The sequence below is a fragment of the Molossus molossus genome, unplaced genomic scaffold (genome assembly GCF_014108415.1).
Source record: "Molossus molossus isolate mMolMol1 unplaced genomic scaffold, mMolMol1.p scaffold_m16_p_1, whole genome shotgun sequence".
In the NCBI taxonomy this organism is placed as follows: Eukaryota; Metazoa; Chordata; class Mammalia; order Chiroptera; family Molossidae; genus Molossus; species Molossus molossus.
The window spans coordinates 174,685,211-174,710,123 of NW_023425344.1; the positions used below are offsets into that span (position 1 = coordinate 174,685,211).

The window sequence follows — 24,913 nt, forward strand, 5'->3', positions numbered from 1 at the left end:
TCTGTACCAAAATTTGAAGAACTATTTGAGTATGAACTGTGACAACATTGTAAATTATCACAAAAATAGGAATGCTCTTAAACATTTAAACAAACAGTTCTAAACTTCTGAAATTTGATACAACTTAATTTTAAAAATATTTTTTAGAGAGAAGAAAGGAGTGAGAGAGAGTGAGAGAAACATTAATGTGAGATAGAAACATTGATCGGTTGCCTCCTGCACACACCTGGATGGGGATCAAACCTGTAACCCAGATATGTGCCCTGACCAGGAAGCAAACCCGCCACCTTTTGGTGTACAGAATGACACTCCAACCTACCGAGTCACACTAGCCAGGGCAATGCAACTTTTTAAATTAAAATTCATCTCTTTTTTCTAAAAAGGAGAAAAAAATCCTTGGGTGGGGATGACAAAAGATAAACAGAATCCACTGTTCACTTATCAGATGATTCAGATGATAATTTTAGGAACCTGCAGAAGTTTAAGAAGCAAAGGCTAAAATTACTCTATAGTTAATTTAGATTAATAAATATATAAGCTTTAAAGTTGTATTTTTTAACCCAGAAATTACATTCCTAGGAATTTATCTAAAGAAAATAATAATCAGAAATATACATAAAGATTTACTGGGGCTCTGGCCAGTGTGGCGCAGTTGGTTGGAGTGTCATCCCATACACCAAAAGGTGGTGCATTCGATTCCTGGTCAGTGCACATACCCAGGTTGTGGGTTCAATCCCTGGTTGAGGGTGCATGTGGGAGGCAGCCATCAATGTTTCTCTCTCTCTAAAATATAAAAATAAAAATACTTAGAAAGATGATAATCATATAATCATAACATTATTTACAATAATTAAAAAATAAATAACATTATTTTAAATAATTTAGAAATAACAAATATTTCCAACAAAAAATAGTTTGTTAAATTTGTCATGACACATTCATATGTAGAATATAAATATGATGGAATCTATACAACTTTAATATAATTAATATATTAATTAATATATTTTCAAAGTAGATTTAGTTTGTGGAAAAATAAACATTGAATAATGTTAAGGGAAAAAAGATAACTTGCATGTATAGTTGAAACTATGTAAATAAAATGTGTGTGCCTATACTTCTAATATATTTCAATGTTTATTTTATTTATCCAGCACTCTGCTGTTATATGCACATTGAGTTTATTTTTCTAACAGCAAACGTGTCCTTCATAATAGGCACCTACCACATTTTAACTACTGGCCCTCCCAAGAATAGACATCCATATAGCCTCCAACAACATTAATACCATGAAAAAGAACCCTACAAAGAATATTCTCACTCACGCCTTCTTATGGACTGATAGAATTACTACTTCCTGGAGGATACTAATATTTAATCTAGGTATTGCAACATTGCCCTCCACAATGGTAGTACCAATCTACCTTCTTAGAGGGCTACTATCAATCCCCTATTGTCAACAATTGGCATTATCAAGCTTTATCATTTGTGCCAAACTACTACAACGTAACATCTCACTGTTTGCAAAGTTGAAAAGTTTCAGAATTATTCTTCAGTAATGACAAATTTTACTCATAATAGTAAATGTTGCTAACATTTATTGAACACTTAGAATGTGCCAGAACCTGAGCTAAGCACCTTACATATCATTCCATTGTTGTTATTCCATTTTATACATGGGAAGCTAATAGATCAACATGTCTGGTAAGCAGTTGAGTCAGCATCGGCATGTGGGCTCCTAGGCACAGACTGAATGAACTATTGGGTCTGAATGAACTATGGAAAGGATTCTTGCATAAAGGTATCATCTTCTCTCCACCATTCCTGCCACTGACCTCTGTAATTCTCACAATTAAATATTCATTTCTGCAAGGGAAATCATTATGTATGCAAAATTCTCTTAACTAAAAATAATAACTTTTAGACACAATATATTAAAGGTAAATATATTAGCTAAAATAACATTATATTAAAAAGTCCACATTACACAAGGGTACATGAGAGGTGGTTCAGGAGCTCTGAGGCAGGTGAACAGGCTGGGTTCCTCTACCTACCTCTTCTTGGCTATTCAGGAGACCTGTGTCAACAAATTGAAAAATGAATATGTGGTTGATCTTTTATCTCACTGAATGAGGTTAATACCATTATTCATAAAGATAAGGAGATATAGGCATACCTTAAAATCTGATTTGTCTTAGGCAATAATGCAGAAGAGAGAATCTAAGGTAATAAGTTAAAACTATACCCTCTAATTGCAGAAAGATGATAGTGTTTGACTGATGATTAATTTGCTTTTATACTAGAATCACTGTTCTCTTGGTACATCAGCCAAGTGATTGATTCCACCTTTGTGAGTATATGCAAAATTGAAGGGAAAAAAGAAGAGGGCAAAAAACCTGGGTAGTATGAATTAAAATCTGGGTTGTGTCAAGCTGTTTTGAAAGATGAGAAACACTAACTGTAAAAATTTATTAAGCACCCACTTTATGGCGAGCTCATGGACACACAGATTAGACTATGGAGAAGCCAAAGAAAAAGACAACTATTGGGAAAAATCCAGTTTAAAATATAAATTGTCCATCAATATTCATCCATCTCCTTTAGAAAGAAGATACTTGCCAAAATCAGCAAAAATAAGCACAGCTAGGTTCTACAGTAAAATTTCTTCACACATCTTCTGTTCTCCCTCTTCTTCACTCCTGCAACTCCAATTACAAGTATAATAAAGTTCTCTCCTTCACATCTGTTATCATCTTTTCTCTATTTTCCATCCTGTATTCTCTGTGCTTCAGTCTGGATATTTTACATCCCCATCACCCTACCTTCCAGTTCTTTAACTGTCTATACAACTGTATCAAATCTACTGGTAAACCCATGTATTGTAGTCTTAATTTCAGGTACTGTATTTTTAAGTTCTGGAACTCTCTTTGATTCTTTTATGTAAATTCAAAGTCTCCCCTAAAATAGTTCAGTCATTTTAAAGTCTAAACATGATAACTGTATTATATGAATATCCCCTGAGCCTGTTTCTAGTGTTTCTACTGTGTGTTTTTCTCTCACTTTCAGTTATCTCGTCAGGTCTCCTGATATGCTTGGTAATTTCGGATTGCCTGCTGCAAATTGCATGCGAAATATTTTAGATATAATCTGAGGCTCTGAATCACCTCATTTTTCTCAAGAGAGAAATGGTCAGTAAGAGTAGGATTAGATTTCTTTAATTCAGTCTGGGATTGATGTGATTCAAAGTTAGATATAAGTATTTGCAAGAATGGGACTATTTCCAGTTTGCCTTTCTTCTTAAGGTACAGCCCATTCAAGACTCCACCTGAAAACCTGCAGCGCTAACCAGGTTCACTCCAATTCGGTTCGTCCTGAGTTCTAACTGCAGTATCCACAGCCCTATTAAGCTTCTGAAAGCCCTACTCAGCTTCTCAGCTGAAGTTTTTGCTGCAACTTCTTGGCACCCCTGAATTATTTTTACTCAGAAAGTGCCTTGAGGGGAAAGGAGATAATGCGAAGGGCTTTCATTCTCTCTGCAGTTCTGACCATTCAAATTATCTCGGTTTTTATACTTTCTTAATGCCGTCCAATATTATTTTTGTTTTAAGTTCATACAACTTTTCTAGTTGTTTGTATTCAGAGAGTTTGTCTGATGCAAGTTATTCCATCAAAGCTGAAAATGACTTTCAACAAAATCTATTAAAATTAAAAACATATATATCCTCTGACCCAGAATTTCCATTCTAGGATCTTATCCTACAGAAAAACTCATACGTGCCCCAAAGCATATATAAAATAATGTTTATCTAGCATTATTTGTAACAGCAAAAGACAGAAGAGATATCAGTAAAGAATAAAGTCCATTAATAAAAAACAGGTTCATTATAGTATCTATGTAATAGAACGCAATGATGTTGTGGAGACAAATGACCAGGGTTTTCATGTGTTAAAGTGGAAGACAGAAAATAATGTATTTTTATGTTCTAATTTAGGCAAAATGAATAAACACATGTATATATATTTACATATGCAAAAATGTTTTTTGAAGAGATATATTAGAATACATAAGAGTGGTTGATCTGGGAAAGAACAGAAAACCTGGGGACTTTAATACAGTGGAAGATTTGTCATTATTTTATAGTGTTTGAATTCATTTTTTATATATTACATGCCTAAATTTTATAAAAAACATTATTTAAGAGAAAAATAAAATATAACATGACAAGTGCTACATACTAGCAAAGAAGAAAATGGCAGCCAAAGGAGGCTTACTTAAACCAGAAAACCTCACAGTATTAATCTCTGAGTTTACACTTCAAGGACAGGATGGACTTAGTCAAGTGAAGGAGAGAGAAGCATGCAGAGAAGGGAAGTGAATATACAAGTAAAAGGGGATACTCACTCCAGGAAAACCATCAATTGTTCTAAATTTATTAAGGATAGGGTAGATGTAGGAGACTGGCTGTCTTATAAACCTCATTTTCCCAAGGACAGACTGTGCCATGTTATTTTGAGGCAATGGGGTATGACTCAAGAAAAATATAATATGATCCAATTTGCATTTCATATATATTATGATAGCAGTACTATGGACAATGATTGACAAGGGGTAAGGCAGGGAGGAGACAGACTTGAGCTATAAGATTGCTGCACTCTTGTCTTTCTCTGACTGACTTATTTCCAGGTCCATCCATGCTGTCACAAAGGATAAGGTTTCCTTCTTTTATACAGCTGGGTAGTATTCCATTGTGTGAATGTACCACAGCCTTTTTATCCACTTGCCTACTGATGGACACTTGGGCTGCTTCCAAATTTTGGCTATTGTAAATAACACCACAAGTACCATATGATTTCACTCATATATGGAATCTAATGAACAAAATAAACTAACAAACAAAACAGACACAGACTTATAAATATAGAACAGACTGATGGTTGTCACAGGGGAGGGGTGTTGTAGGACTGGATGAAAAAGATGAAGGGATTAAGCAAAAAAAAAAAATCGTAGACACAGACAACAGTATGGGAAAGGGGGTGGAGGAGGTAGAAGAGGGTATGGGAGAATAAATGATGATGGAAGGAGACTTGACTTGGAGTAGTTTGACTTAGGGTAGTGAGCACAATACAATATACAGATGGTATACTACAAAATTATATACATGAAACCAATATAATTTTATTAACCAAGGTAACCCTAATAAATTCAATTAAAAAAAACAAAACTGCTGCAATAACCTAGGGTAGACCTTAATGTAGTGACAATAAGGATTAAAAGGGATGGATAATAAGATATTAAGAAGTCAGAATTTAAAAAAACTTGGGGCCTTATTAATGAATGATGGAATATGTAAAATCATTTATTACAATTCACATTTTTTTTTGGCTTGGACAACTGAGAAGACAATGGGACCCTTCAATGTCAGGAAAGAAATGTTCAGTTCTGCACTTAAGTAAGGTTCAGGTGCTTGAGGACATCTAAGAAAGGAAGGCTCCAATGGCAGCTGAAAACACATGACTGGAGCATATGAAGGCAATGGAAGAACAGACTTAATTGTCATAGAATAAAACTTGCAGTTGAAGTCATGAGAATATTTAACATCACCACAGGAGGAAGGTTGTGGATGGAACCAGAACGTATAGGGGGTGGAATATATATATGGTAAGCCTCAAAGTGAGCTAACAAAGTACTCAGAAAGGTTTCAGAAGTGAATGGTATCATGGAAACCAATGGATGTCAGTTTCAAGAAGGTATGCACTCTTTCAGAGAAATCTGGAAAAACAAGGCCTGAAGTGTGTTGTTGGTATTGAAGAACCGGAGATGATATTCTCAATCACTTTTTCAGAATTGCCCAGTGCTTGTTTAAAGATGTCACCACAGATACAACACTGGCCATAGAAAAATCACTGTAATAAGAGTGCATTCAGCAGGGCATGGGAAGCAACCATGTCCAGTAGACTTAATAAATGACACCAAATTGTCTAGAAATCAAACATAATTTGTCATAATTATATAATAATTTCAGTTTCAATCTTTACTACTTGCCTGGCACATATTAGGTGCTTAATAACACTTAACGAAAGAGCAAATGAATTAACATTTTAGGGCTTTCTAAGCATTTGATACATATTGATAAATCATAAAATAATCAAATACAAATAACTCAAAGGAAATGTGAAAGCTATAAAATTGGTGAACAGAATAACTGCTGACAGTTCACATCGCAGCAACGGTATTAACAATGCTGGTGAACTGAGAGTCTGGGAGGGGAACATAAGAACTTATTAAAGGAGATCAGTTCTTTCATAAAAGTAGGGTGATTTGCTTTCTTCCATCTAATTGTGAAATAAAAACTCCAATAATTAAACTTTTCTAGTTCATGAAATACTGCCATACTATTCATAACATTTGTCCCAAAACTTGAGTAAAATACAGAGTGGGCAAAAGTAGGTTTATAGTTATAAACTATAAACAATACAATAATACAATAATTAATAATAATACAAGAATAAACTCTGTTTCAAGTACTCACAACTATAAACCTACTTTTGCCCACCTCTATATAGTTAATAGAAAAGAGTGAAAATATTTGAATCTGTAATGTTTATAACACATTTAGGATTTGACAACTGTAAGGGCTAAGCAAGTGTAACTTGAAATCTTGGGATAACATCTTAACTACTCCACAAATTAATGGCCTAATTGGTAAAAGAGAAGAGGTTAAATGAGATATTCTCTAAAGGAAGTCTCTATTCACCTTTCTGATGAAAAAACATCTAATCACAATGACTAATAGATACTTCAGTAGGATAGGACTTTTTATAAAGCAAAAATGTCTATTTTAATGAAAGTAAACTTTCTGACAGAACAATTTCTTTTTAGATACAGCTTATGTTTATATTCAGGCCAACAAACTGGTAATACTTTTATAATTAATTTTAGATATTGTCATACCCATTGGAAGTTTGTTTTTCATTAAAATGTATCATGAATGTATCTGAGTTTTTTCAGAATAAAATTGACTTCATAATTATCATAACATGTCACTATTTTTTCATCTGTTAGATGCCTATATTCTGAGAAACATGTAGTATAAATTCTTACCTCTAAGAGATAAGGCTCCATTTGATCCAGAGTTTTTCCAAGATGCTTATCTGGATTTAAACCTGCCAAGAAAGTTTAAATTTTAAAAATAAATATCTGATTAAAACTTTAAAGACACATTCATCTTCCCTTGGCCCCTCCTCACTTAGCAAATCAGCATGTGTGTATTTTACATTGCTTTGCTCCAAAAATAAAATGTACTTCGTTAACATTTACTTTTCTATTCCCCTTGGGTAACTTTTTCTTGCTCCTGAAAAATGTTTTCTTCCAATTCACTTCAATTGTATTGTGTCAACTACCAGATGCATTGTTTCAATTCACTTTTCCTTATTTGAGGAATTGTATGTCATTAGGATAGGAAAATAACAAGTATCATTTCAAAGATATAAAATTTAAATCCTTGGTATTTTAATTTGAACCCATGGGCAATAGTGAGAATTTTCTGATATACCTATTTTATCTAAACTTCTAACATCTTACTTCGAGAAGAGTGGAAAATAGAAGAGCGGTAGTCTCCTAGGCCTATCTAGTTAATTCACTGAATAGCAGTGTACAGACACAAATGGCTGTATCATCAAATTAAATATTTCACTGATGACCACTTCAGTGACAATGTATTTTCCAAGTAAATACAGAGACAACTCTGAAAAACCATTATGTACCAATAGCAGGTGCATAATCTCATAAAGATGTTGAATCAGCGGCTGTAGCACTAGCTTTGGCCAAGGCACAGCCCTGCCACCATCCTGCAGGCTGAAGGAAGATGGGGGCCAGCATTCCTGCCCCCTGGAGGGTAGAGCAGCCTCTGCAGTGGTGACACAGCACCCTCAGTCTCAGCTCTTTTCCCACTGGCTGCCAGGGACAGCGGCCCGGAGAAGTTGAGGTCGGACCTGACACATGCAGGGCACCAGAGGAACGGGCCCTCTGCGTTCCACCCATCTGGGGGCTACACACCGGATCTCCAGATTCACAGGATGTCTAAACATTAATGGAAAGAGAAGCATAAACCTATTTTCTTTCACTAGAGTTAGACTTGCTGATGGAGAAGTTGACTGAACTTCAAACTTGCCATATTCAGAAGTTGTTAAAGGTGGAGACACTTGGTGATAGCAAAAATGTCATTGGGCCATCAATTGTGGTAGCAGTGAAGAATCTCAACTTCTGACACCAGGAAAGATAAGTCAGCACCAAGGGAAAGAAGATGATGCCACCCAACCAAAGATTGGTATCAACAGTCTTTTAGTCCAGCAAGTCCTCATAGCCAGGGTTTTCAAAGAGGAAAGGAAGATATTTCTTAAAATAAAGATGATTCTTCACTTTCTATGTCAAAAAGCAAGTCTGAATCTAAACTTCAAAATGGCTTGGAGAAGGACAGTTCAGCTTTGAGCAAGCTCACACAGAAAAAGAATCTCTCAAGGTGAAAAAAAATTACCGAGAAGGAAAGAGCCATAAAGGAGTTAGTACATTCACAGATCCTTCTGTTATTCTTATGGCTGACTGGTTGAAGATTTGTGGTACTCTAAAGAGCTGGACCAAGTTTGGTGTGTGTCCAAATCAGGGGTGCTACTGATCTATAAACCCCCTTAAAATGGTCAATAGGTAGGAACAGTCCTTCTGAATGCCTGTGAAATTACTGAGTGTCCATCAAACAAGGATGGCTTTTGTTTCAAACGTTTTCATCCTTTGGAGCAGTCTATTTGGGCAGTCAAGGGTCTAAAAGGCAAAGCAGTTGGATCCATAACTCAGCCCTTACTTAACAGTTACTTGATCATCCAAGCTACTTCATGGTCAGGTGGAAGGTGTTGGATGGATGCTTTGGAGTTGGTTTTGAAATGTTCTAGTCTTCATAAACATACAGTGAACAGGAACATGAATTGAGCATTTCATCAGAGAACACACTTGTGACTTTGTGTGGCTTATTATGTGCTAACAATCTCCAGAGTGGTGACAGCTTCCAGTTAAATGGTACTAAAATTGAACGACAGCATTTTAAGGACCACAGTATGTTTTCTGACAAATCCAATAAAGAAAATGATCAAGAGCATGATGAGTCTGACAATTAGGTGATGGGGAAAAGTGGGAAAAGGACACTGATAACATTAGAAAGGCAAGATGACTCATATATGGACCTGAGACTTCGAACCTTTAAAAGAGACAGCCTACACTGAATAGAGCCATGAGGTACTGGGAGAGGCGAGGGAGGCTTTTCAAACAGAAACTGTCTGAAGAAAATAAAAGTCTTATCTGGATACTGCTGAAACAAGTCTGTCCTGGCATGGACCTGTCCAGGGTGGTTCTGCCTATATTTATTTTGGAACCTCGGTCTTTCCTGAATAAATGTTCAGATTACTACTATCATGCAGATTTCCTATCTGAGGATGCTCTTAAAGAAAATCCTTATTTTATTTTATTTTTTTTTATCCTCACCCGAGGACATTTTTCCATTTTTTGTTCAGATAGAGCGAGAGGGAGAGAGAGGAAGAGAGAGAGAGAGAAACACCGACATGAAGGGACACATCGAGTGGCTGCCACCCGCACGACCAACCAGGGCCGGGGACAAACTGCAACCGAGGTACGTGCCCTTAGCGGGAACCGAACCCGGATCTCTCTGTACCATAGGCCGACGCTCCAACTGCTGAGCCAAACCGGCCAGGGCAGAAAATCCTTATTTTCATTTGAAGAAAGTAGTGAAATGGTATTTGTCAGGATTCTATAAAAAGCCAAAGGCACTGAAGAAACCTTATCATCCTATACTTGGTAAGACTTTCCGTCATTTGTGAATTCATCCCAGAACAAACAGTAAAACCTTTTTATATTGCTGAACCAATGCCCCATCATCCACCAAGATCTGCCTTTTATGTTAGTAACCAAAAGGATGGATCTTGCCTCAGTGGTAGTACCTAAGTCCAAGTTCTATGAAAACTCATCTGCAATATTAGATGGAGAAGCACAATTGACTTTCTTGAATAGAGGTGAAGATCATGTAATGACCATGCCATATGCTCATTATAAAGGAGTTCTTCATGCACAGTGACACTGGAGCTTGGTGGAACAGTCAATATTACAAGTGAAAAAACTGGATGCAGTGCAATACTTGAATTTAAACTAAAACCATTTCTAGTAGCAACTGTTAATCAGATATCAGGGATACTTAAACTGGGAAAAGAAGTCTCAGCTACTCTGAAAGGCCACTGTGATAGTGAAGTTTTTTTTTTTTTAATTAATTAATTTTTTTATTAATTAATTTTTGTTACAGATGTTTCTCCTTTCCCCCCATTGATTCCCCCCTCCCCCTCCCTCCCTGCCCTGTCCCCAGTTTGTTGTCCATATCCACTGTTCATGCATACATGCATATAAGTTCTGTGATTTATCTCTCCCCCACCACCCCCTCTTCTGGGGATTGTCAGTCTGTACCCCACTTCCACATCTCTGGGACTACCCCATTCCTCAGACTGTTATGTTCATTATATTCCACAAATAAGTGAGATCATATGATACTTGTCTTTCTCTGTTTGGCTTCTTTCACTTAGGATGATATTTTCCAGGTCCCTCCATGTAGTCTCAAAGGATAAGAGATCTTTCTTTCTTACAGCTATGTAGTACTCCATTGTGTATATGTACCACCGCTTTTTTATCCATTCGTCTACTGATGGACACTTGGGCTGTTTCCAGATCTTAGCTATTGTAAATAGTGCTGCTACAAACATGGGGGTACATCTATTCTTTCTGATTGGTGTTTCAGGCTTCTGAGGGTATATTCCTAGAAGTGGGATCACTGGGTCAAATGGAAGTTCAATTTTTAATTTTTTGAGGTAACACCATATTGTTTTCCATAGTGGCTGCACCAGTCTGCATTCCCACCAGCAGTGTGCTAGAGTCCCCTTTTCTCCACACCCTCGCCAACACTGTTGTTTGATGATTTGTTGATGGCGGCCATTCTGACAGGTGTGAGGTGATACCTCATTGTTGTTTTAATTTGCATTTCTCTGATGCTTAGTGATGATGAGCATTTCTTCATATGTCTCTTAGCCATTTGTATGTCCTGTTTGGAGAGGTGTCTATTTAGTTCCTCTGCCGATAGTGAAGTTTTTATTAGTGACAAAAAGACTGATGATTCAGAGGTTTTTCGGAATCCAACACCAGACAATAAGCAATGGAGATTAATAAGGCACATTAAATTTGAAGAGCAGGGAGATTTTAAATAGGAGAAACTCTGGCAGCGAGTTACTAGAGCTATACATGCAAAAGACCAAATAGAAGCTACTCAAAAGAAGTATGTTTTAGAGGCAGCTCAAACACGACCTGCCAGCGATCAGAAAACAAACAGTGAGGAGTGGACTTGTGAATTATTTGAACTTGATCCACTCACAGGAGAATGGCATTACAAGTTTGCAGATACCCCACCATGGGATTCACTTAATGATATGATACAGTTTGAAGCAGATGGTGTTATCCAGAACAAAGTGAAACATTGCACCCCCAATGGTTAATTTCCCCCCAAAATGAAACATAAGCCAAGGAGGCATCAGAAGAAAGTGAAAGAAGGCTATGCATCCCCAGACCCTGATGTTAAGACTCATCTGGAAGTGAAGCTCAATTAATAAAGCCAAGTACCGGAATAAAGAAAGGAATAGAATTGGGAGCCACTCAAAATTCCATCAAATCTATGACACACAAGAAGAAATTAAAAGAAATATTATGGCTCTTTGAAATCATTTAATTTCAAGTGCACCTGCCATGGATTATTTTCTGCAACAAAAAGACTACTTCGTTGTTTTCCTCCCGGTTTTGCTTCAAGCCATAATAAACTTCATGTTTAAATTGTTCTTTACAGTTGAATCAATGAACTGGAATGATCAGATCTGGCCTAGGACAATGTTCACGTTGGTTTAGTCTTTATTGAAACGTCAAAATATTTCTGAAATAAAAACCATAGGGATGAAAGTAGATGTGTTGACCTTTTATCCTTTTCCTGCCCCAGGTCATATATGTAAGTCTTTTATATTTTCTTTTCCATTTTATAATTTTGCTATTCACATGTTGATCTTTGATCCAAGTAGAATTTTCTTGGCTATAATATATGGTGTATTATAACTGTCTCTCTCATTTATGGATAATAACTACTGTTTATGGAATCACTTCCCTACTGATGTACTGATGTACAAGCCACCTCTGACAAACACAAAGTTTGCATACATACATATGTAAATCTATGTCATGTCACCTACAATTTACTTCACCCTATTTCAGTATCACTAGTGCAATATGTAAGTGTCTGCTTAATCGTATTAGAGATGGCTAGTTGGCTAATAACAGACTTTAATCAGAACCCATTATTCCAGAGGCTACAAGTTCTAGTTGTCTTTATCTTACATCAGTAAGAGAAAGTTTGCTAATTAACCTAATGGCAGATAAAAATTATTTGCCTTGTGAAATTTATTTAAAAAACACATTATATAGTACTTACTATGTGCAAGGCAGTTACAAGTGCTGTACAAATACTGCCTAGTTGAATTCTCAAAACAATCCAATGAGTAGATACCATTATGGTCCTTATTTAACATAAGAGAAAATTGAGGCACAGAGAAGTTCAGTGACTCTTCAAGGTCACTCACCTCCAAGAGATAAAATGAGGATTCAAACCCAGGCAGTTTGGATGTAGAGTCCATGTTTTTAATACCATACTATGCTGTTTCTCTATGATGGGTTAAGGATGTTTCCATCTCTACCTCATTTGTTAAGATTTGTTTGTTTTTAAGCTTGTACTTGTTAAATCTGTTTATTAGAGCATAAACACACACCAATTTTGTAAATACTTTGTCCAAATCTACTGAGATGTGTTCCCCAATATCTTCATCAATACTAGATCATATTAAATTCAAAACTTTTGCTATTCTGATAAAAAAAATTGATATTTATCTCATTAGTTCTTTTATTTTGTATGATTGAGACTGAACATGTTTTTCAGACATTTATGGACAGATTTATAATTTTTTTTACTATAAATTGTTTATGTCTTTGACCAGTTTTCTAATAGACTACTTACTCATCCTTTTTAAAATAATACTGAAACACTTCTAACCCAAGGCCATTAGTCCTGTGCTTATCAACTGTATTTTTTTTCTAGGGTTTGCCATTTGTTTATGAATTTGCTTACTGCAGAATACTTTATTGGTGATTGGTCTTTTAGACTTGATAGATCTTATCAGATATTTGGCAATTTGGGGTCTCATCAAAGTGCCAGCTATTTGTTTTGTTTTCAATGTTTTCTCTCTTTTTAATTTCAAAATTTTATTCTTATTTTTCTAATTTCTTTCCCTTTGCTTTCTTTGTGTTTAATAGCTTCTTTATTTCTAGTTTCTTGAGTCATTTATATTTACACATTTCTTATTTTTAAAATAATAGAATTTAAGTCCCAATTTAGCTGCAGCCCAGAAGATGTGAACAGTAGTACTTTTATTGTCATTCAGTTTTCAATATTTTGTCATTATTACTGAGTCAAATTATTTTTTGAGTCAAAACATGTATTTTCACTATTTTTGTTGTTTTCTAATTTGATTGCATTGTGATCAAGACAGTAGTCTTTATTGAGACAATTCTGCAAAATTTGGTAAAGTTCCTTCGTGATTTAGAGCATATTTGAATTTTATGAACATTTCATTTGTGCTTGAAAAATGTGTTCTTTATCTGTTGGGTGCAAGATTCTGTACCTAAACACACAAAACCATGATCACAATTTTTAATTCTGCTTTTCAAATCTTCTACGTATGGCCTTAAGGGTGGTAAAATCTTCCATTATGATTTTGATTTTAATAATTTCTTATAATTCTTTTAGTTTTCTTTATATAATTGATAGCTATGTTGTTATGTGTATACAAATCCATAATTTCTAATACTTCTTGATATGGGATTATTCCTTTTATCAAAAGTAGTGACCTTACATCTCCATATGTGATTTTTATCTTATGTTCTATTTGTCAACATTATAACACCAGCTTTCTTTTGTTAATATTTTCCCATTATTTATTCTCAATTTTCTGTGTGTATTTGTTTTAGATGCCTCTTATAAACTACATATAACTTAATTTTAAAAAGTATCCTATCATAAATACAAATAAAAAGAATTGAGATAAACAATTTTACACTTTTGAAATTTTAGATTATATGTCTGGACCTGTTTCTATAATCTCACTGTGAATTTTCTGTTACATTAAGTTTTGTATATATTTTTTCCTTTGTTATTTTTTGCTTCACATTGGATTAAAAAAGAATTTTGTTTTCTCTACTGATTAGGAAACTATATTTCTACTCTGTCAGTAATCACTTGTAATTTTAACACACATTTAAAACCACAGTATTTTGGTTTTAATGTATTATCTAAAAATTTATGAATCTTAAGAGTATAAATCTAAAAATTTATGTTTAGCATCCCTCTGACCAAGAGAAATTACGTTTTAACTAGACACTATTAAATAAGCTCCATAATTTTAGTTGTTGTTTTTGTGTTAAATTTTAGTTTCATCATTTTGTGCAAGAAAAATGAAGCTTACCGATATATTTTACAATGTCTATGCTCTCCATTCTCATTCATTTCTCCTGGAATTCAATCTATTTCTGATCAGAAGTCCATTCTTTATTTGTCACTAAAAATCTGTGAGTGGTAAACTCTCCCAGTTCTGTCATCTCTCACCACTATATCCATAATAGCTTAGCGGTACAATAGTACTTCTGCAGGCATTAGCTGTTTCTAATGAGATTTATGCTGTCGGTCAAATAGTGGTTCCCATATAAGGAATCTTTATTTTCTCTGTTAGACTATACAATTTTCAGTTTACCTGCAACATTCTGTAATTTTAATATAATCTGTCTAAGCGTATGTTTATTTTTATTTATATTGCACAGCACCTAATATGTACTTTCAATGATAAAACTTCTACTTTTCTTCAAGGCTAGAATATTTTCAACTATTATATATGTAAGTACTGTTTTTGTGCCTTTACTTGTATTTTTTCTGAAAAATCTAATACACAAATATTGCAATTTCCCAATATCCTCCATACTTAAAAAAAATTTTTTTTTCTTTGATTTTAGAGAGAAAGGAAGGGAGAGTGAGAGAGAGATAGAAACATGGATGAGAGAGAACATTGACTGGCCGCCTCCTGCCTGGCCGCCTCCTGCATGCCCCCCACTGGGGATCAGCCGACAACCTGGGCATGTGCCCTGACTGGGAATCGAACCAGCGACCTCTTGGTGCATGGGTCGAAGCTCATCCACTGAGTCACACCGGTGGACAGTATCCTCCATATTTTAAAACTGCTCTTTCATCACCCCCACCCCGATTCTCCCTCTGTTGCCTTCTGGGTGAATTACTTTTCTCTGCTTCACTCATTCTCTCTGACTTGGCTCTTCTAGAGTTTATTCTGCCCACTGAGGTTTTCAAATGACTGTTTCATTTCCCAAATTTCTAATTAGTTACTTTTTCACATCACTCTGTTGCTGTTTCTTTCTGGGTGATTTATTTTTCTAACTGATTGCTTTTTCTTTAATGTGTGTTATGCTTTTCTTTGTCTCTTTGAGGGTCTCCCACATATGGGGCACTTGCAGTCTGTTTCCCCACAGGATTATCATCTCCCAACAGTTTGTCTGCTTCCTGATGCTTTGTATTACAGCCCACAGCTTCACTCCTTCTTATTATTGAGTATATCTTTTCATTTCTACTTCACAGAGATGTTTATAATGTTTTCCAGAACAGCTATGTCTTTCATACTTTCCCTTCATGTATTCATCTATTACTGTCATGGGTTTGGAGTAAAAGCCTGGAAAACTCAAAGCTTGATTGTACAAGGCCAGTATAGCTAGGTGTCCTTTTTAGCTTCCCTTCCAATTCCTTGTTGGCCACACAACACACACATATCACACTCAGCTTTCAGGCACTAGGTTACACATCATTAAAATCATTTTAAAAGTCTTTCATGATTGAATCTAAGAATTTATGTTTTGCATTCTCTATAAGGATCAGGGAGTATATATATAAATGCCTGTCAAAAAAAGCGTGAAAGGGAATTTAAGAGCATATACCTTATACAGGTGGGCACTGGAAGATCAAACTGATGATCTTCCCTTTTTTCTTTCAGTCTTTTAATTCATTGTAGCATCATCAAAGCCCAGTTCTGAACTGTTAAACTACAAAAATAGCTGTTACATCTCATTTCAGAGACGGCTGAAAATTTGGCTTGCCTTTAGATCAGAGAGCCAGTAAGACATGCAAACATAAGCCACACTGGGCACAATTTTTCTATGTGAATTTGTGATTATTATACCTTTGTAAAAATGACAAGTCATTGGAGACCTCATGATCACTGCCCATATGACATGCATTTCAGATTGTTCTGATAAAATACAGGGTGGGGCAAAAGTAAGTTTACAGTTGATCAGATGGAAAATAATAAATAAAAAAATAATAATGCAAGAATAAACTGTTTCACATACTCACAACTGTAAACCTACTTTTGCCCTACTTTTGTATTTTCTTGGATAAGATCCAGAGATTCCCTGGCAATTCAAGCTACTGTGCTTGAAAAATTAATGGCCTGAAGCCATCCTGATCTGAGCTCTCTTCTAAATCAGTTGAAACTATTATATGTAGGATATTGGTTAGGGATGTGGTAGAAAAATTATTCAACCTACTCCAGAATATATCAGATATAGAACTTTTCTCAAGAAATTCTTTGCTGCTTAGAGCACTGATAATTCCATAAATATTAAAATACATGCCACTAAAAAACTCTTTGTAGCTTATTTTTCTAAATATAATGAATGACTGAATATTTAACTTTCTAACACTTCCACATATTTTTTTCCACAAGTTTCCTCATTTAGAAACATCTTAGCATCGTATGCACCATCTTTATAATATTTACTTTCTTTTAATGGAACAAGACAATTAAAATTATTTTAAAACAAGGGTCTAGAGAAACAGATCACTTTAACATAAAAAAGTTAGCTTTTCTATAATTATGAAGATCAAAGACATTAGTATTTCATCTCATGCATTTTGGTTTGGTATTTTCTAATTATTTAATATGCATGGAGAATTCTGATATCCAAGATTCTTCATAATTGTGAATGAAAAGTCAGGGTCAGATTAGCATCAGTAAAACATATTTATGATTGGAATTATTTTAAATTTTATGCTTTAAATGGTTTAGACAAAAAAACTTTTAAATAATTAAATCAATGTTTGAGTTAAAATTTAACACAAAGCTTAGACAACATAATTTCTCAGTTTAATTTATTTGTTTTACCAACAAGAATCCACTTATATTTCTGAGCACAACTAAAGAACGATGCTAATATACCAATATATTTGCTCTTGAATGCTTCTATTACACAGAATCATTTAAAAGTATAAAAATATAAAACAATACCTCAGCAATTTTTAAATCCATCTTATACATTCATTTAATTTGTAAGCAGTAGTCTTTTAACTGGGAAAGGCAGCTAGTCCAAAAGGCATAATCTTCTCTTGCTTTAAATAAACCCTAGTATCTAGACCTAATACAATTTCAGCATAATTTGAAAATCTCTCTCCTAATCTTTGTAATGTCATCATTCCCATTTTATTTTATATAAAACTTTATTTACATTACACCCTTTGAAGTACTGTAAAAAGTTGATGAAAATACCACAATGGTTCATGGGTTTTTTCAATACAATTCGACTTTCTAAGAGCTTCAATTTATCCTTGTCCTTGGAAAAGGTGGTTCATATTAGATTCATTCAATTTAGGTGCCTCCTTTCTAGTGAAGCCTGAGTCATGAATGGACATAAACTGGGCTTCAGCAAAACCCAATTGTCTGTTCAGTTTCCCTCCTGAATCAGTCAGCTGTGGAATGCGAGTCTCAATGTGTCTTTCTTATGAAAATCTTTATAATCATTAACATGATTACATTTATTAATGTTGATATTAACATCAGTATCAAGAAATATCAATATTAATAAAGACGATTACAATCCCTAGGATTCAGGATGATGTTATATTTAGAGTACATTTTAACTCAAATATATAAATAAGTTACTTTAAGTTACTAACAAAATCTTCTCTGAAGTGCAAAAAAAATTTACTGTAAATCCTGACACCTAACCATTTAAATCATATCTTACAGACACTCCTTGATGGAAGCGGGGTGGATGAAGAAACCTACAACAAGACCTAGGCACTGGATAACTCCATGCAGAATTAAGAAGTTAATTAGAAGGAAGAACCATAATTTGCAGAACTGACATCTATTTTACTTTACTTGCATGTATCAATGGGAAGTAATTACAATTCAATTAAAATATTCAATTTTATTACTTTACTGACTGACCTTGAAGTTAATGCCTGTTTTATTTAATTGCATCATCTATGAATAAATGTTAGCCCTACGATGTTATGCCCCATTATTTTCAATGCATTTTTCAACTTCCCAACTGAATTATATTAGTCAATTTATTATCTACTGTCATGAAACCAAGTGGAGGTTTATTTCTTCGGGACAGCCCAATATATGATATGAGAGAAACATCACAAAATGTTTGATAATGCTATTTTTAACAGTCAAGTAAAATGAATTGTGTTTTCATCTCAATTTTTGTAGCCTAGACTTTTACTGTAAAATCAGTAGGTGATATTAGAAAAGGTATAATCACTCTGAAAAGTAATTTCCAGTCTGCCTATAATTCCTGATAATTTCAATGCAGACAGGAATGGAACATCCCATGTATTTTGAAAGTTAACACACACACACACTCTTAATGATCTCTTTTTATTTCTACCAGGCTCACTGGCCACCAGAACAAGTAGATTGCCTTTAAGAAACTATAATGCTTCTGTTGGTAAACATAACTTTTTTTGGTTCCCAGACTCTAGATGAGCACATTATTATTTTGTAATTGAGCATTTAAGAAATAAAATGACTAAATTTGTGTTAAAAAGAATAAGAAACACTGATTATATAATCTCTAAAGCAAAAATTAGCTCACATATTTTGAGAGTTTGACAAAAAACTTTGGGGAAAGTTTTTATTTCAGCTTCCAGATTTTTAATTTCTACAATTAGACCACTAAATGCTTACCTGTCTTAGAGGTTGTGTTAGGACTCATCTCAACATGGAACTAGTTTCTAAAATCTATGAACTGGTATTTTGCTTCAGTGTAAGTAATAAGGGAGACTCGGGTACTTTATGGATTCACTTTTAAGATCCATGGCATCCATGAAAAGAATGACAAATCACATTAAGTATAATTATGTAGTTAATGATAATCAATACTTGCTGGTGATATAGCCCAAATGGTCCTTTTTTCTCAACCTTTAAAAATACCATACAGTTTTAACATGTAAACAATGAATAAAAAGGAAAAGATATGTCTCAACCAAAAAAATCTTTAAAGGGGAATTTGATATATTTATTTTAGAAATATCTTCCTAATCCTTGACATTAGTTTTCAACATCATGAGTACTGAAAACTGAAAGAACCTCGATAAGAGTATGGAGTGTCTAAAGGGGTGAAAGTTGAGGTTAAAAAAGTGACAAAAAGCAGATCCTACAGAACCTCACATTTCATTTTAGAGAGTGTACACTTGAATGGAAGGTTACAAAGAAATTCTAAGCAGAGGAATGACACAATCCAATTTGACGTTTGGAAAGACTGTTCCTGGACAGGAAACAAGACTGAAGGTAAGGAGGCAAATAAAGGGGCTGCATTAGTTAGTGACAGACGATGAAACAGACAAGGCAACAAGCATGGAAGGAGGAGTACAGGTTTGAGAGCAAAATATAGTAGGCCGGATATACATATGCTAATGAATTGGGTCTGGAGGATACAGGAGAGAGAAAAGGCAAGGATGATTCTCAGGTTTCCCACTCTGATCAAATTAAAAGGTGGTGGCACCAAACACCATTTATTTCAGACACAGGAAAAACAGAACAGAACAAAGTGTGGGAAGGAACATAAAGGGCAGATTCAATTTTAGACATGTGTGTGAGGTTCCAGTGAATCACCCGAGAAGAGATAGCTAATTGGCAGTTAGGTATATGGAGTTAGAACCCAGCACAAATGTCTGGGCTGGAGATACTAATATAGAAATAGAAGACATGAGATGAAATTACTCAAGAAAAATATGTGAAGTGAGAAAACACAGGAAAGAGCTTTGATGAATATCAAACTTTAATGGACATGTCGTCAGAGAGTTGTCCAAAATGCAGATCTGATTGGGTCATTTTTATTTTAAAACCCTTCAGTCATACTCCTGGGCAAGACAGTTATATGAGCACTGGCATCTAATTATTTTCTTAGAGGGTTTTTCTGGATGAGACTGGCATCTGAATCAGTGGTCTCAGTGAGGTAGGTTGCCTTCCCCAATGTGGGTGGGCATCATCCAATCCATTACGGGCCTGGACAGAATAAGGACAGAGGAAGGAGAAATTGCCACCCCCACCCCCTTTCTGTCGCAGTGGATGAACTGGAACACCTCATCTCATCTTCTCCTGCCTTCAGACTGGAATTTACATCATTCGCTCTCCTGGTTTTCAACCCTTCGAACTTGGACTGAATGATACTATTGGCTTTCTTGAGTCACCAAGCTGCAAACAGCAGATTGTGGGACTCCTCAGCTGCCTTGATCATGTAAGCCAATTCCTCATAATACATCTCTTTTATATCCTAAAGATTGTGTTTCTCTGAGACACCCTGACGAATACATTTCTCTCTCCATTCCAACCTCCACTGAAAAGGTTGCTGAGTAAAGGAAGAAGAAAACATCAGGACTGAAACTACCTCGAATTTCAACTAAATTCTGCTGGAATAAAGATAAAATCAAATTCAGAGGAAAGTCTGTTTAAGACCTTTCCAGTGAAAGAATAACATCATAGAAAAAGATGGAAGATGAGTCTGGAGAATCCTGAGTCTAGCCCATACCACAGGATCTCGCATTGTGAGATGCAATAGCTTACCCGCTTCTTATGTGAGTTTACACTGACTGCGACCTATACATGCTTAACACAGATATGAGTCATCAACCAATACAACAGTACCTATCTGAAAGAAAATTCATTAGAGGACAAGCCCTACAAACTGTGTAACACATCTTTTTTCTAAGCAGTTCTAATAAATAAATGTCAGCCCTCAGCTAAGATAGGAAGTCTCACTTTCCAACCATGGCAAATATGAAGTTATACTGATAGTAAGGCACTAAACATAAATATTAGTTTGGACAGTATAATTATTAGTCTTACTAGTAAATAGACAAATAGAAAAAGACTCATAGACTTAACCTTTCCAGAGGAGTTTTCAGTTTAATAGTGAAGTTATTGGAAGTATGTTTCAGTGTAAGTGATCTGACACAGCCATGAGCATTACTACAGAGGGCTAACTTTTATAATAGTATGTGTTAAAATAAGATCTTAATTTGTGAATATTGCATTTTGTGTATTTTTTGATTTTTTAAAAATAGAGGGAATTGTAGCTATTTAGCTGATATGAAGGTAGATTGGCAGGTTCTATAATTATAATATAGTACTTATTTCTTGGAAGATAATATATAATATTTTATATACACAGAGAGACACATAGTAGCTCTGGAACACACAGAATCACAATCTATTAAAAAATTCAAAGAACATGTCCATACCAGTACCAAGAAGTTATAGGCATAACTTATTTTTTAATGGCCTGCCTTATCTAGTAAAGGAAAAGATATGTTAGCAATAAAATTAACAGAATCAGCACTTATTTCGTCCGCTGTTATAATCTGTTACTCCCCTTGACAGCCTGAGCAAAAGGCACTCTATTCGGAGAAGGGTCGCTGTGGGACTGGTAGTATTTGTATATAAATCTGAAGAAAAGATTATATCACATATACTTGGAATTTGATATTTAAACCTTGATTTCCCCTCCTCAATTTAAGGTAGTAGGTAGTTTACAACACATCTAGGGAATGTTAAAAGTTCCAACTTTTGATGTTTTAATACTTGAGTGATAAGTTTAAAAATTCTGTGTTAAAGTACTTTGTATAAAGGTAGAAATATATTTCTCATAGCAATTAACTGTACTTCAATGCACATTAAGTAACCTTTTATTAATGTAATACAGGAGCCCAGCCCATGTGGCTCAGTGGTTGAGAGTCAACCCATGGACCAAGAGGTTGCTGGTTTGTGTCCTGGTCAGGGCACATGCCCAGGTTGCAGGCTCAATACCCAGTGGGGGGCATGCAGGAGGCAGCCAATCAATGTGTCTCTCTCATGGATGTTTCTATCAATCTCCCCCTCTTCCTTCCTCTCTCTCTAAAAATCAATAAAAACATATTTTAAAAAAATGTAACAAGAATTACCACTGGTGAGCATGTGTAGGAGTGAATTCAGCTATTGGGAAGGCTGCACAATTAAAGTTTGTGTTCTAATTAGTACGCACCCCTCTTAATGTTTGCCCAAAGAGTGAGGCTTTAAAAAATATATGTTAAGCCCAGCCAGTGTGGGTCAATGGATTGAGCATTGTTCCATGGACTGAGAGGTCCCAGTTCGATTCCTGATCAGGGCACATGCCCAGATTGCAGGCTCGATCCCTAGAAGGGGGTGTGCAAGAGGCAGCTGATCAATGTTTCTCACATCGATGTTTCTATCTCTCTCATTTCCTCTCTCTCTGAAAAAACAAAAAAAATCAATGAAAACATATTTAAAAATATACATGTTAAAAGTCTAAAGAAAAACAAAAATGGTTAACAGCTCTCTAAGAGGCAAGTAGAGTGTCTAAAACCATCCATGCTGCTAGGAAGACAGATAAGGATGCTAGCGATGAGAGATATATGTGCCATTATTTAAAGGTCAAAAGAGCAATCTGTGGATAGTTTTATTAAAAAACAAAACAAAAAATCCTGTAAATAACTCCACACAGACTTTTACAAACACCCTAAAAGTATTTAGAACATTTTTTTACACAACATTTTTTTTTTCTGAAGTAAATAACAGAAATATATTGTCAAGGAAAAGATACATTTGAAATATAAAAAGACAAAGGTAACGTGGGGCCTAAGGAGCCAACATGAGTGGTTGGACCGGCGGCTGAGTCCCTCCCAACAGTGAGGAACCTGCAACAGGACAGCAGGTTGGAGAACGAGAAGCAGCACAGAAGGCTGATCCGTTTCAGCTGGCATTGACCTTTGCCGTACAGGACACTGGGGAAACGACTAGTCCAAGGGCACTTTCTGAGAGAGCCAGTGGGGCACTAGCGGAGCGCGATCTCCTAGGAGGAAATAATAGGGCAACTTGAGAAATTCCACAGCAATGAATCACCACGACCAGATGGTATTCACCTGAGAGCTTCTGAAGGAAATAAAGTGTGAAACGGCTGAGCTGCAGACGAGGATGTGCAACGTTTCTGGAAAACCAGTGACTGTTTCCAAATATTGCGATTTTACTAATATGGTATCTTTTTCGAAGGAATGAAAAACAAATGAAGATTTATAGAAGTACAGAAGAGTGGCTCTCCTGGTGATAATGGAGAAAGTGATAGAGTCTAATTAAGAAGAGCTTCCTTGAACATCAGGATAAGGTTAACCTGCTAAGGTCAAATCACCACTGAGTCTATAAAGAGAACACTGTTTCTCTCCATCCTATTAAACTTATCTGGAAATGTCAATAAAATACCAGATAGAAGTAAACCAGTAAATGAGGCTTTTAACAAGGTCACATGAGACTACTGGGGAAAATAAATAAGCATGGTCTTTGGGAGGAGAGGCCACAAGAGAAACTTCCGTCATTAATTGTAAAACTTGCTAAGGAATGAAAATAAAGTTTCAGGGGCAATTTCTCTTTTCTTTCCCAACACTGGATTACCTCTTCCAGAGGTAGAGATCATCTGCAAATTCAAAACAAGCAAACAAACAAGCACATTTCACTAGAGACAAGATGCGGAGTAACAGTAGGGAGGAAAGATGTGCTCCCAAATCAAGACAAAAACAAGAGGATAACAGGTGATGTCAAGATAAACATGTAACACAATTTTACTATCAAATGGAATCAGAAAGCCAACTGGATTTAAGTTTCTCATGACTGTGCTCTGTGTAAGCATCAGATTTTAATGAAAACTAACAAGCAATAAAGTAATGTGACTGAATTTTATGTGTTCAGATGAGGGCTGTTGTCTTCAAAGCAGTCACCTTTAGACACTGTATGCTCATTCCAGAAGTATATATTTGCCTTTAATCAAGCCATTTCTAAAATGCCTTTAGTGGAACTGCCTTCAGAGCCAGTGGCACACTGTTCTGAAACTATCCAATGCCACAAACCTCCATCCTTCAACAGAGACAGAAGTCATGACGAGGATGGAACTGCCCTTCAAAAGCAACCTTGGCTAGCCCAGTTCTATAACCTAAGCTTACTTACCTCTTGTGTCTCAGCACCAAAGAGGGTATCATACAAAAAAAGAGCAAGGGCCATGCAGTAGAGGCTTGAAGAAATTCACACAAGGGCCTGAGGTAACCTCCTATATCACTAGTTGAGAGATCCAAATGTTAGGAAGTCCCAATACCAAACCAAGGCTTATTACACTATATAAATAACTTCCTCTGGCTCTTGGAACTGAGCTCTGAGCCACAGAAAGAACTAGCAATCTTTGAAATACTGAAGATTGCCATAAAAAATCCCTGTTTTCCTTGGCCCAGTAATCTGCTGCCATCACCTCAGGCTAAATATATAGTTCCTTTAAACGGTCCTCCTTAGTACCATTGCTCGTCTTTGTTCTGGTCACTCTCTACCCACTGAATTATAGTTATTT

General features: G+C 35.5%; 1 protein-coding gene across 1 annotated transcript in view; it reads right to left on the reverse strand.

Annotated features, from left to right (window-relative positions):
- DPH6 (diphthamine biosynthesis 6) overlaps positions 1–24,913 on the reverse strand; it is a 161,820-nt gene that overhangs the window by 16,792 nt on the left and 120,115 nt on the right. The window contains exon 6 of the mRNA XM_036266574.1: positions 7,103–7,164. Coding sequence (XP_036122467.1) covers positions 7,103–7,164 — 62 coding nt within the window. The remainder of the gene's footprint in view (positions 1–7,102; positions 7,165–24,913) is intronic.